The sequence below is a fragment of the Anabrus simplex genome, chromosome X (assembly GCF_040414725.1).
Source record: "Anabrus simplex isolate iqAnaSimp1 chromosome X, ASM4041472v1, whole genome shotgun sequence".
Classification (NCBI taxonomy): Eukaryota; Metazoa; Arthropoda; class Insecta; order Orthoptera; family Tettigoniidae; genus Anabrus; species Anabrus simplex.
In genome coordinates this window covers 190,223,692-190,238,984 of record NC_090279.1, presented here as the reverse complement: position 1 = coordinate 190,238,984, position 15,293 = coordinate 190,223,692, and the positions used below count along the sequence as shown (strand labels likewise).

Below are 15,293 nucleotides of genomic sequence, written 5' to 3'. Positions count from 1 at the left end.
GCCAGAACAGTATAAGCCATTCTCCTCCGAACTAGAAAATCGTTTTGGTGGTGGACAGAGTGAGCCAGGTGCAAAGCGCATCGATATCCCTTCCCTGAGTTTGCCAGACCTGAGTCTTCCCAGGAGACTGAAACGGGATGAGATGTTTTCTACCTTCATCCCTCTACACCGTAGGATGGCAGGACGACTTATTGAAGTCTTTCTAGGTAAGAAAAATTAATTTAAGGGGAGTTCAAATGCTTTACTTCATAAAATATGTAAAAATTGCAATATTTATGTCTCTTTATCTCCAAAATCTCATGAACTATAATTTTAAAATTCACTGCCTGACAAAAAAAGTTAAGTAGCCAGAAGGAGTGGTCCAATATCATCCCATTTCAGTATACATGCATACCATTGATGTATGAGTAAATGATTAGATTTTCAAGGAATTGTAATGTGTAGAATGCCCACCAGAGTGCATTCTTGATGGCACTGTCCTGTTGTTGATAAGTTGTTACCAGTCAACTGCTGAGAGTCAGACAGTTAATCAAGACGTGCAGTGAGGACTACGCACAGTACGAAGCACCTGCGATGCCTAGCAGACGTGTTAGACAGTCTATCCACCAAGTGACATCATTTGACAGAGACCTCATTGTGGGACTGCATGAGGCTGGTTGGTCATATGGTGCAGTTGCCAGGCACGTGGGCTATTCAGATGTCACACTGGCCCGATGTTGGACTCAGTGGGTACATGAGGGCACCCAATCATGTCGTACAGGTTCAGGTCGACCAAGAAACACCACCTCGAGGGAGGACTGTCATACGGTGCACCAAGCATTGTGGGATACCTTAACTTCGGCACCCGCCATCCGTTAACATGTACTAGAGACTCCGACTCGCATCCGCCGGATTGGGGTCATACTGCCCCATACGTCGGTTGCCATTGACACCAGAACACCAACGCCTGTGTTTGGAGTGGTGCCTTGCCTGGGAGGCACGGATAGAGGACGACTGGCGTCGCATCATGTTCAGTGATGTGTCCCGCTACTCCATAACCTCTGATGACCATCTTGTTCGGGTTTGGCAGCATCAAGGGCAGAGGGCAGATCCTGTCCATATTGTGGAGAGATGCACAGGCGTAATCCATGGCATCATGGTGTGGGGAGCCATAGGACATACATTCAGGTCACCTCTAATAGTGCTTCGACAAACTGTGACGGCACAGGGATACGTCACAGACATATTTATGTAAGCATCTAACATTATTCCATTTACAAAACTTGAATGCAATGAGAAAAAATGTTGCGTGTATTTCTGAGAGCAAGGCTGCGTCCCTCTCCATTCGGCTCGCCTCACTTCATGTGGCATGCTGCTGAATGTCCGATAGGTGCTCTAGATTTCTATTGCTCTCATTTGAGGTTTGGCCTTTACCGATAGCCTTGGAAACCCTCAGTATACACCACTGATGAACTGATAATTCATAGCGAATAATGTGATGTATTTAATTTGTCTTTCAGTCTTTCAAGTGATGTTTCTACATAGGGCACATTATCTTTACAAGGGAATAAAATAATAATAAAATGGTTACTTTTTACTATTTCATAAATATAAATTTTGGTTGTCTCATGTTAATATGTGCTGAGCATTTGTGACTCTAAATACAGGAATGGCGACTAGGGAGGCGGATGAAGGTCCCTTGTTTGTTTTTTTGTTTTTTTTTGCTAGTGGCTTTACGTTGCACCGACATAGATAGGTCTTACGGCGACGATGGGATAGGAAAGGCCTAGGAGTTGGAAGAAATGGCCGTGGCCTTAATTAAGGTGCAGCCCCAGCATTTGCCTGGTGTGAAAATGGGTAACAATCTTCCATCTTCAGGGCTGCCGACAGTGGAATTCGAACCCAGCATCTCCTGGATGCAAGCTCACAGCCACATGTTTCTAATCGCACGGCCAACTCGCCTGGTCTGGGGAAGAAGGGAGGCAGCCATTTGTGGAGAAAAAGAAAATCCTTTCAGGCAAGCAACCCAATGTTGAAAGCATCCTAGGTATATGAGCTATGAATTTTAGGTGAATTAAGTATGAAAATATATTCTTTATTTATTCCTAAAGAAATGACAATCCTTTTCTTAATCATCATTATCCAGTTGATTAGATTGGCAGTTTGCCTTTTTCTACCACTACGAGCGCCAATATGAGCCAACGCATTGTTTCACTTAAGCCCTTATAACTACATGTGGTGGGGACATTTTTCAAAAAATCAAAAACGCTCAGCATGTTGAACCAAGGAACACAGCATAGAAAGAATTATGTAAATAAGTTAATTTGGCTAGGATTTGAATCAAAAAATTAATATTATTTTTTTAAGTTTGATAGAGCTATCCGACACTCAAAATTTGAAACCTTTCTGGGACCTTTAGCCCTTCAACTTTCGGCACAAATAAGAAAATTGTTAAATTTTACGTTACCGAGCTCGTTAGCTGCAGTCGCTTAAGTGCGGCCAGTGTCCAGTATTCGGGAGATAGTAGGTCCGAACCCCACTGTCGGCAGCCCTGAAAATGGTTTTCCGTGGTTTCACACCAGGAAAATGCTGGGGCTGTACCTTAATTAAGGCCACAGCCGCTTCCTTCCCACTCCTAGCCCTTCCCTGTCTCATCGTCGCCATAAGACCTATCTGTGTCGGTGCGACGCCAAAAAAAAAATACGTTTTTTTGTAGTATGGGGGGACACCTACTTTGTCTGTTATGAAATCTTTTCAATATTAATATTACATTTTTATTCCATTTTAGAGGCTTGAAACTAGAAATTATATATATTTTTTTTAAAAGCAACTTATACATTTCTGTTGTCTCATCACCTAATTCTTTCCTTTAAATACGCTCAAAATGTCGTTCTCTAAGGCTAGGTGATTCGTACAGCGCAACAGCAACTAGTGGAGATTTAGCGTGTGAGGAAGGGTAGCCGGGGTATATTTTTGTCAAGATCATGCACGCTGAAGTACGATTCACCCACTTGCCACGCGCATTCGTCAGTTTAGCGGTCTCCATCAATCACTCAGTCACTGCTGATCTGCATTTAAGACAGTCGCCCAGGTGGCAGATTCCCTATCTGTTGTTCAGCTAGCCCTTTCTTAAATAATTGCAAAGAAATTGGAAATTTATTCCAATCCCTAACTCCCCTTCCTATAATATCTAATATTTGCCCCAATTTGTCCTCTTGAATTCCAACTTTATCTTTGTATTGTGATCTTTCCTACTTTTAAAGACGCCACTCAAACTTATTTGTCTACTAATGTCATTCCACACCATATCTCCGCTGACAGCTTGGAACATACCACTTAGTCGAGCAGCTCGTCTCCTTTCTCCAAAGTCTTTCCAGACCAAACTTAGCAATATTTTTGTAATGCTACTCTTTTGTCAGAAATCACCCAGAACAAATCGAGCTGCTTTTCTTTGGATTTTTTCCAGTTCCTGAATCAAGTAATCCTGGTGAGGGTCCCATACACTGGAACCATACTCTAGTTTGGGTCTTACCAGAGACTTATATGCCCTATCCTTTACATCCTTACTACAACCCCTAAATACCCTCATAACCATGTGTGGAGATATGTACCCTTTATTTACAATCATATTTATCTGATTATCCCAATGAAGATTTTTCCTTACATTAAGACCTAGGTACTTACAATGATCTCACTCAATGTGTGTGTGTAGTAAAATACTGAATGACTTTTTTAATTGTATAATCACACCAAACTTCTATTTAATTGTAATACATGTGTAATTATTTTTCCTTTAGTGAAAGTTTTATTTTAGTATTGAATCAAAATTCCAGACTGTTACTTTTAAGTTGGTAAAGTGTCAACCTTTATTTCTTTGTCAAAATTCACCCAGAAAGCATAACAAACTTACTATTTTGTAGCTATTTTTATAACTTTATTCAAATTTTATATGCACTTCTCAACACCCACTTCTTATTCCCAATTGCTGCAATTGCTGCCCCTGATGTGTGCATTATTTCAAAAATGTCTCTCTCATGCATATGAAAGATGAATTCGTACACCACTTCCCTGACCGAATGTCTGATGCTGTCAAACAGGAATGCGCAGTCTCTCGGACTTCATCACTGCAGCAGCCCTGACACGTGACACCATCAACCCTGGTCTTTGGACGTTCGCTATGTCCATCGCTGTGCTGCACCGTAATGATACTCAGAATGTGGATTTGCCTCCTCTCAATGCTTTGCTGCCCGAGAAGTTCTTCGACCGAGCAGTGTTTACAAAAGCGCGCCAGGATATCAATATTCTTCAGACAGAAGAAAGGGTATGTCTTGCTTTTTCTTCTTCATATTTCTTCATTCACTTTTAATGGTTTATTTTTTTGTTTTTTATGCCCAACTAACTACTTGTTTACAGTTTCGGAGAATTTTTCACTTTTGTGACCGCATAAGATCTGTTTAGTCAGTCCATTATCCAAGCCTGTTCAGGACCTGAGGTCCTCCCAGTATCTGTTCATATGTTCCGATCTTTGTGCTCTTTTGGGCATTGAAAATAGTTGTGTTGTGAGTTTCCTTGCTTTTTCTATAATACGGAAGATTGATGAGAAATCATGGAAAGAAACCGTGGGGACAATGGATCCATGAAATTTAGAAAGATCTGAAAGCAGCTGGACTTGAGATAGCAGATGCAGAGAACAAAAAACAAAATTAACACCCTTCTTAAGACTACCAAATTTTCAGTTGAAATGACACATGGAAGGACTGTAGCGATTTCAGATGAATTTAGAAAAATACCTTCAGAATGAAAAAGTACTGGGCAGATTGCAAGAACTAAAAGAGATAGTGAACGTAGAAGGACTTAGGTGGTCCAATGTGGCCAGTTATGTTAATAATAATAATCATCATCAATGTCCCACTCCAGTCACCCGGGGGTGTTTTACAAGCTTCCTCCTCTCCTTTCTGTCCTTTAACTTTTCCTACTCCATTACTTCTGCCACATCCAATTCAGCTTCTATAATGTCCTTCCAAATCTTAGCCATCTATCTTCTTCTCGGTCTTCTGACTGGTCTCTTTCCCTTAACTTCTCCTTCCAATTCCCTTCTTGCTACCCATTCATTCCCCATTCTTTTTACATATACGGACCATCTCAGTTTTGCTTTCTGTATGTTCTGTACTAACGGTTCTATATTCAGCTCTTCTCTGATTTTAATATTTTGAATTCTATCTCTTCTTGTCTTTTTAACCAATGTTCTTAGAAATTTGATTTCTACTGCTTGGATCTTACTATTTTGTCTCTTATTAGTTACCAGTGTTTCTAGTCCATATGTTACAATTAGTATGAAATACTGTTTATATAATGTTAATTTCATTCTCTTGGGTACTTTGTCATCGCATAAAAGCTCTTTGACTTGATGATAAAATGTTGTACCTTTACTTAGTCTGTTATTAATTTCATAATAATAATGATAATGCAAGATCCGTTTTCTGATTGTAGCAACCTATTGTGATTCCACGGGACTACACAGCCACGGATGTAGAGATTGAGCATCGCATAGCCTATTTCCGAGAAGACATGGGTATTAACTTGCATCACTGGACTTGGCATCTTGTGTATCCTAGTTCTGGACCCATGGAGATTGTGAACAAGGATCGTCGTGGTGAGCTCTGGTATTATCAGCATCAGCAGATCATTGCAAGGTAAGAACATTTATTTTAGGAGCACTAGTTTACAAAAATATTGCTCCTGATATGCATATTCAGCATATTAGTTCATGTCGAGGATGTACCAAAGAGATGTTAAGTACTGAATAAAAAGAGCAATTTGATACATTTGCACACATTATAGAAGTTGAGGAATGCAAGGACAAACACAGAAATAGTAAAGGAACCCTGTAGGTTTTGTAAAACACATCTAATGGATAAGAAACAGACAAGTGTATGAATATATTGCTTTGTAATTGTTGCTGGTGATGTTTTTGTAATGACAGTATTTTGTATTAATTTTATTAATCTGTTGATGGTTTTCCTTTATATTGAGAAAGTATATGACACCATTGCAGGAGAAAGATACGGGAATGCCTGAGAAAGAGGAATGTGCCAGAGGGACTGGTGAGTAATCTTCAGATGCTGTATTAGCACCAGCAGTGTGCGATTGGGTGACGGACATTCATCCTGGTTCCAGACCAGAAGTGCAGTCCAGCAAGGCAGTGCACTATCCCAATTACTGTTTATCACCATTTTGGATGACATAATGAGGAACATCAAGAAAACCTCTGGTGAACTAAATGCAGTGGCTTTTGCTAATGTTATGATCTGCTGAGAAACTGAGGAACAAGTACAGTTGAGACTTAATGACTGGAAGGTTAAGTTCCAGAAGTTCAATCTCAAGATAAGCTAAGTCAAAACAGTAGTGATGGAAATAAACAGAGAGGGACGAGCAGTGAACATCATGCTAGGAAACCATCAACTGGAAAGTGTGGGAAAACTTTACATACCTCGGCAGTGTAATATTTCAAGATACACTAACCACAAAGGAGGTGTCAAATATTGTGCAGAAGAGCTCTCACTTTTACTAGGAACTATGAACACTCCTCTGTGATACCAAAGGCCTAACAAAATCAAAGCTGGTGATGTTCAATCAGTACTTCATACCAATCTTAACCTATGATATCGAAACCTGTACCTTCACTAAGAAAGACTCATCAAGGTTGCAGGCACATGACATAAAATTCCTTAGGTCCACAATTCAAGAAACCAAACTGGACAATTAAGGAATGATGTGGTTAGGAAGGAAGCTGGGATTGAGATATCATTGTTAGATCGAGTCAGCATTTCCAGATTGAGGTGGTTTGGGCATGTAATGAGGATAGAGCCAATAAGGACAGCTTGGACACGTGGCAGGAGAACGGATAGTGGGAAGACCAAGAAACCACTGGATGGACATCATAAAGATGGACGTTGCAGATCAGGGAAGGACACTGGAGTACGTCATTAACAACAGAACATATCTCAGTAAGACAGAATGGAAGAGGCTCACCAACGGTACCCAGGAAACCGGAACTATAAAATGATAATGATTTATTAATCTTCTCGTATCCCAATAGCTTTGATAGGTGTGGTCTAATTTTTGGCACGTCAGGAGATGATGCTTGTCCCTTGTAAATTTCCATTGTTTGTATATTGTGCAGAAACTACTCTTAAAAATTTTTATTCACTGAAGATGGGCTGCAAAACAGTCATAAGCAGTATTAAGATGAAACCTTGCTATGTTTCAGGTATGATTTTGAAAGAATGTGCAACAAACTTGCACGAGTGAAGCCCTTCAATAACTTCCGAGAAACTATAAAGGAAGGATACTTCTCCAAGTTGGACAGTCTTGTAGCCAGCCGTGTGTGGCCTCCACGTTTTGAGAACACTCAATTGAAGGTAAGTTTAAATACACACTTTTAACGGAGAAAGTGCAATCAATATATTGACATTTGAGGAAACTACCAAATAATTAATCGTTATTTCTGTATCTTATAGCTCACAATTAGCTAAAAAATGAGAACAAGAAAAGGATGAACCTGCATTTGTATGAGGGTTAACTTTCTCACCTGTAGTAAAATTTATTTTAATGTCTCATTCAGCTATAGCGGGCCAATTGCAGAAATGATGACTAGTTTTAAGACTTAGACAACGTCTATGCAAACAACTTCTAAGTTAAATATGAACTTCCATTGCATAAACAATGTTCAGCCAGTGTTTAGTTAGATGTTGTTTAAAGTGTGAATATTGGTTTGAAAATGGAAATAGATGTATCTTCCATGCATCTCTTTGAATGTTGCAATCAATGAAATTCATCTGTGCGTGTGTTAAACGTTAGCCACGTGTCATCTTCCTACACATTACTGAAGTATGGCTAAGCATGAGCATGACAGATAAGAATATTGCTTTTGATGGAAATTAAATACTGTAATATAATTGAAACTAAAGCGACACACCACCGTACGAGGAAGTGTAGCTTTCATTATAGCATTGTAACAGTGAGTATAATCTAAATAGCTTTGGCGAAGGGAAGATGAAACTATAGTACCGTGTAACCAAATGAGTTGTATGGGCCATACAGATGTAGCTTGCATTCTGGAGATCGTCACAAAAAAACACAGACAGACTACCTAATTTTTAGTGTCATTATGATGTGTGCTTACTTGGCAGTATATATAACTGAATACCTCCCAGTTGATCTATGTGATAGCCCTCTGACGATCGGGACAAGTTATTCTAATATAATAAAATATATAGGTTGCCAAGAATTGTAGTCAAGTTGACAGTTGCTGGACTGTCCCTTGTGTAGGTTACAAGGAACTAGTCCCTTATACTTACTATCCCTTGGGAAGCGAAATTGTATTTTAAACTGTACCTCCCTGTACATTTCAAATTAATTGCAGGAGATGACTCACAGAGTGGCAGTCGGACTAAACTTTTTCCCCGGAAACATCTCAGCATGATGACACTAATTATATGTTTCTGGTACATAACCTCTGATTGTGGTTCAGTCCTAAAATTTGAGGTTAAACATTGTTCTCAGCAGTGTTTAAACATGACCAGTTGAACATTGATTTTATACACTGTCTAAGTGATAAATAACAGTCTTTGCAACATGGCAGCCATACTTAGACATTGTTTAACTGCAAACATTGTCTAAAAATGTTTCTGCAATCTGCCCAATCTGTCTGAAGTTAGGATCTGAATAGTGGTCCAGTTTTTTCTTATTTTTCTCTTCTTTTTTTATCTTCTTTTTCTTCTACCACCCTTGTCCAGGAAGCTCCTGGCTCGGGCTATGGATCATTGTAACTATCTCTCTTTAGTTTAAACTGTTAGGTTCTTCTGTCTGCAGAAATTAATATTGAGTAAATACAATTTGTTTTTACATTGCACCGACACAGATAGGTCTTATGGCAAGGATGGGATAGGAAAGGGCTAGGAGTGGGAAGGAAGCGGCCGTGGCCACTCTAGAGGAATTAATGGTAGACTGTTTTAAACATCCCAGATGAGCGAGGCTTTTTAATACGGTATCTACCATGTTCTTATTCCATAATCTGGAAGCAATAACCAGGAATGAAAGGCTGCAGGTATTTCATTGGTGCGGTGCTATTTCAAGCAGTTTATTATGGGTGTTATTCATAGTGCTGTGCTGAATTTGTTTTCCAGGATGTTAAACGAGATGAACAGGAACTGGTGTTCACTATCCAAGACCTGGAACGCTGGCGAGACAGGATCTACGAGGCTATTCAGGAGAATCGTGCACAAAATGTAAGTCTATTCTCCCAAGGAAAATATTATCTTAGACGGTGCTGGTGATGACTGATTTGAGAAAAATCTAGAAATGTTGAAGTCATGTTATTAATTGATTTTCACTATGTTATTAGCATGCTTTTGTTTTGTTTGCCTTTATGAATACAAGTACCATGAAAAAGTTTGAATTTATAACTCAATTTATTCTACATTACTGGACGATTGGACTAGAAAGTATTTTCTGTGTGACCGAGTTCGATAGATGCAGTCGCTTAAGTGCGGCCAGCATCCAGTAATTGGGAGATAGTAGGTTCGAGCCCCACTGTCGACAGCCCTGCGGATGGTTTTCTGTCGTTTCCCATTTAGACACCAGGCAAATGCCGGGGCTGTACCTTAATTAAGGCCACGGCCGCTTCCTTCCACACCCTAGACCTTTCCTATCTCATCGTCGCCATAAGACATATCTGTGTCGGTGCGACGTTAAGCAAAATAGAAAAAAAAATTCTGTGTTTTTACGATTGTAAAGTTTAAGGATGACAGACATGATTGTTTTGGTCGAATTGGGCCAGTGAGCACTGGGGTTATGATGGTTTGTAAGAAAATTGATTTCCTTTGTCATGAAATAATGTACTTTTGCTCAAAAGTAATGAAAAAGGACTTACATTTCTTTAGTTTTTTTCAAAAAGGTCACTCCTAACTTGAAATTTTTAAAATTGTATTTCAGTCATATATGCAAGATACATCCCTGGTACTTTCTTGAGTCTTGTCAAAATTTCTTCAAACACCTCTAACTCTTTGGTACTTTATAGAATATTCTTCTTCTTCTCCTTCTTCGTTTTGCCTCATGACTGAGGCATCGTGACTATCATAATATTCAGCCCTCTAGCCGATGAACCATACTTCGCCATTCTTCCCTATCTAAAGCTTTCAATGTGGTTACTGTGAGAGAACACTGTAGGGGGCCGTTCACCATGTCACTCCATCGCGTTGGTACTCATACTCGTTGTCTGGTTCCCTGGACTTTGCCCTCAACAATCAGCTTTTGAAGACTACCATCTCGGCGCATTATATGTCCAAAGTAGCGTACAATCCGTTGAGAGACCTTACATGATAGACAAACTTTTATCTGAAGTTGGTTCAGGATTGATGTGTTCGTGCAATAAGCTGTCCAAGGAATCCTTAACATTTTCCTCCAGCACCACATTTCAAAGCTTTCTATCCGTTCACGATCACGTTTGAGGATGGTCCACGTCTCTGCGCCATACAAGAAGACTGAGAAGACTAGAGATTCAACAAGCTTCTTTTTTTTTTGTCTTAATGGTGATGTTGTTATCTTTCCAGATCTTCCGCAGATGGATCATTGCTACCTTTGCTATTTCAATTCTTCGCTTTATTTCATCTTTGGAACCACCAGAATTGGATAGTAAGGAGCCTAGGTATACATACTGATGTACAACTTCGCACCCTCCAATCTGTTTGATATGTGGACTGTTGTTGTTCTTACGATCAACAATCATGACTTTGTTTTCTGTCGATTTAGGCGTAATCCAATTTCTAGGCTTGCTTCCTCTACTCTCTTGATCAACTCTGTCAACTCCTCTTCAGATGATGCTATCAAGGTGGTGTCATCAGCAAATCTCAAGTTGTTGATCTTGCATCCCCCAATGGAAAACCCTTTGTCCCAGCCATCTAATGCAGTTCTCATTGCATATTCACCATAGATATTGAAAAGTAACGGTGACAGGATACATCCCTGGTGAACTCCAGCCCTTGTACGAAACTGCTGAGACTGTTTGTTTTGAATCTTCACAGTGGCTGTATTTTCCTTATACAAGGACTTGAGGAGATCAATCAAATGGAGCGGCAAACCCATGTCATACAATATTTTCCAAAGATGGTTCCATTTGACAGTATCGAAGGCATTTTGGTAGTCAATAAAGCACAGATATACCGGAACATTGAATTGTCTAGCCTTTTCTATGATTTGTCTTGGGCTTAAGATCTGTTCTCGAGTACCTTTTCCTTTCATAAATCCAGTCTGGACTTCAGGAATTTGATACTCTAGAAATGCCCGAAGTCTCTTGTGCAGGATATGAAGCATAACTTTACTGGCATGTGAAATCAAAGCAATTAAGCGATAATTTTCACATTTTTTCCTTGATCCTTTCTTGTGGATTGGGACAAAGATTGACTGTACCCATTCCTTGGGCCATCTTCTAGAATTCCGTATTGCTTGGCAGATTTTCAACAGCATTTCAATTCCAGCACCGTCTGTAGCTTTCAAGACTTCTGCAGTTATTCCATCAGGTCCACACGCTTTTCCAGTTCTCAGCATTTTCAAATCCATTTCTACTTCATCTCGGAGGATATCAGGTTCAGGATCTGACTGCTTGTCTATCTTCACTTGGTCTTGTGCATTACATTGTTTACTGTACAGATCCTGGCAGTACAATCTCCATGTTTCCAGAACATTCTCTATATCCACAACATCATCCCCCTTTGAGTTCTGTATATTCCAGGAATATGGCTTGAATTATCGAGTGATTATTCTAATTTTGTCAAAAAGATCCTTGCTGTGGTTTTGATTTGCATATTCTGGATGTTTGTAAAACTCTCTAGAGCCTTCTAGGACAGTATTAAACTTTCTATTATTTAATAGAAGTGTCCAGAAATTTCTAGAACAATCACTAATTTTAAAAATATAGAACTATATAAGTATGTGCTTTTCTGGACAATTGTGTAATTTAAAAAATCACTTGAATAACTGAAGAAGTCATTTTCTTACCTAACTTACATAATGCCAGATGGAATTCCCCAGGAATACTAGCTCCTATGTCATTTATTCTTTTACCAGAAAGAACCACCTCAAAACTCAAAATCTGTAGATTTATCTTCGACAGTTGAGCAGATCATTAGTTTACTGACAATTCAAATGATTATCAGAAGATATGCAGCACCTTGCAGGGCCATGAAAATGCATTAAATAGTGTAAAAAGGTTGTGGAATCATGAACCTTCAAGACTGGAAATTCCCAGATCAAATCACAGTATGCAGAATGTGCAGTCTAACAAAAATAACAACTTTACACTATGCCATTATTATGCTAAATACTGTACTCATTTTCGGTTATTATAGCTCAGTTGGTACTTGTAGAATCGATATGTAAGTTTTTGGTTTTGTGATTCTTTCTCATTTTGTGTTTTATTCTATAACAATAAATTAATTGCTCCAAAACTATGTGTTATACAATTCTTCATCATCATCATTTTCCAAATCTAGTTTTCTGGATGTGTTGTACAAGTGCTTGCCACTTGTTTCGATTTTGAAAGCGAACTCATCATTTCTGTTCAGCTGGCTTGTTAGGCCTGACACTGTAGAGGACTTTCTGTTGGGGTAATCTCCCTTGGTCTTGGGCAGTTCCCTGTCACACCTAAGGCACCAGTGTTTTGGTGAATTTGTGTGTGTCATTTTCTACACAAAGGCTTCACGAAGCCTCCTAAGGGAGAACTCCTCCACCCTTAAACATTGATTCTCGTCGCCATAAGACCTATCTGTGTCGGTGCGACGTAAAGCCCCTAGCAAAAAAAAAAAAAAAACAACCATTGATTCTCCCTTAGTTTGTCGGGTTTGGTACTGACCGCCCAACTGTCTGCCAGACAGTCGCAGGTAGTACCGTCTACTGTCACATACGGTAGCAGGGTGCTCTGACCAGACAGTCAGTATATAATTATGTCATTATAATTGAACTAAATCATTTCTAAAATACTTATTTTGATTTAGTTTTATGTGTACTGTACCTGTATATGGTAAAAACAAATTTTTGATTTGGGGTGACCTTTTTAAACAATTAATTACAAATAAAGTCGTTTTCTTTATTTTTGAGCAAAAGTTCATCCATCTATGGCACAAGAACATGGGGTCACTATAAAGTCATAACCCTACTGAGCACCTTTTGAGACAATAAACACATGATGAAAGCCTAATTTTGATTTTTCTCAACATACTTTGTGATGGTGCAGTGGAACAAGCAAACAGACAGGAAAGCTAAAAGCCATGGATATGGTCTTGAATTGAATAGAAACAGATAAATATTCCAAAAAATATAAAGTCAAGAGAACTGCTGTAATTTTATTTACGATGTTGCTGCGGAACATAAATGAGAAGGGCATTTTGAGGATTTATTGAGACCAGTCTACAGACAAACAGATATAAAATGTTACTGTTTCTCTTTTACAGACTCGAGGTGAAACTGTGGACCTGTCCGGATTTAATGGCATTGACATTCTTGGTAATATGATAGAAGCCAGCACTCTCTCTATCAACCCGAACCTGTACGGGAATCTACACAATATGGGCCATTTTGCCATAGCTCTCGTCCATGATCCAGACAACAGACATTTGGTAAGTTTTGTCTCCTGCTCATTGATCAATAATTTGTAACTGTAATTCCATGGCCTTAGAGATGTGGTGCTATTGTTAAGATGTTAGGGTTCTAAACACTCTGAATGAATGGAGATAAATCCTTTGCACATATCAGAAGAGACATTTTGTGAGGCAAAGTCGCTCCGTGCGCCACCCCAATTGACATAGATGCTGGTGTACAAAGATGATCAGTACATCATTTGTAGTTGCTACTGACTTGCTATATCATTGATGCTATATTTGAAAAGATGTATGTTTTAATATGTCTAATTTGTTTGTCACAAATTTTTCCTCGCATAAAATATGCAGCGTAGATGTGTGTTATAATTTAGTAACGTGACTGCCTTGGCCTTCTTTTTTTAAATGCTATTTGTTCGGGGCGTCGACGTTTGGAGATATTTTGCTCCTACGTGCACCATATGATATGAACATGTGTGTAGTTGGAATTGCGGAAGTGTACAGTGTTGATTGTGAGGAGAGGAACGTTAAGGACAGCACAAACATCCAGTCCCCAGGCCAGGGATATTAATCATTTACAATTAAAAACCCCTGACCCAGCTGGAATCGAACCCTGGGCCGCCGGGTGACAGGCGGACGTGTTGCCCCCTACACCGCGAGGCCGGACTGCCTTGGCTCAGGAAACAACCTCCATAGAAACACTAACTGCAAAGTGAGCATGTGATATCAGTAACTTTGTTTTCTAATAACCAATAGGAGCTTGAAGAACAGTCATTTTATCTGTTGTGTTCTTTCTGACGAATGTCAGATTCTTCTTCTTCTTTTATGACCGCATAGGATCACTTTAGTCAGTCCATTGTTCATGTCTCTTTGAAGGGATTGTTCGGGCTTTGCGGTCCTACCAGTACTTCTTCAGATGCTCCAATCTTCCTGCCCTTTCCTCGGTTGAAAATACGCATGTTGTTGGTTTGTTTCATGTAAGGGTAAAGCGGAAGTTTGTATTCTTGAGTTTTGTATTCAATTTTATCTTATTTGTGGTGTCTTCTGTTATAAGACCTATTTCCTTCAGATCCTCTCCTACTTCTCTCATCCATTTACATCCTGTTATGGTATTTTTTGAGACGAGATTGTGTTGTACTAGTTGTTTCAGAAGTCACGAATCCTGCATCCTCATGATATGTCCAAAGAATCCCAGTCTCCTGTTACGCATAGAATCAGTAATGGGTTCTAGCTCTTTGTACATGACTTTGTTAGGTATTATCCGTGACTGTCCATCTTTCTGGTATTTTTTGTTGATGCAGGTTCTTCCAATCCTCCTTTCAATTTTCTGAAATCTGTCAGTCTTTGATTGTTTATTCAGGTGAAAAAGTGTTTCTGTTGTATTATAATTATAATAAGAAAGATAATATTTCCGTAACTTTTCACAGATAAATAAATGTTTTCCCTATCTTCTGAAAGTCTATTTTAAGAGATGAGTATAATAATTATTTTTATTTCATTATATTCTAGGAAACTTTCAGTGTGATGGGTGATCTTGCCACAACCATGAGAGATCCAGCCTTCTACCTCTTGCACAAGTTCATCGACGACATGTTCCAGGACTACAAGCGCACTCTACCTGGTTACACCGAGCAAGAGGTTAGTTAACTGTTAACATCTGGA

The 15,293-nt window shown here is 39.2% G+C and overlaps 1 protein-coding gene across 1 annotated transcript in view; it reads left to right on the top strand.

Annotated features, from left to right (window-relative positions):
- LOC136886317 (phenoloxidase 2) overlaps positions 1-15,293 on the top strand; it is a 55,385-nt gene that overhangs the window by 21,882 nt on the left and 18,210 nt on the right. The window contains exons 3-9 of the mRNA XM_068230698.1: positions 2-206; positions 4,077-4,300; positions 5,470-5,672; positions 7,250-7,400; positions 9,168-9,269; positions 13,488-13,652; positions 15,141-15,269. Coding sequence (XP_068086799.1) covers positions 2-206; positions 4,077-4,300; positions 5,470-5,672; positions 7,250-7,400; positions 9,168-9,269; positions 13,488-13,652; positions 15,141-15,269 — 1,179 coding nt within the window. The remainder of the gene's footprint in view (position 1; positions 207-4,076; positions 4,301-5,469; positions 5,673-7,249; positions 7,401-9,167; positions 9,270-13,487; positions 13,653-15,140; positions 15,270-15,293) is intronic.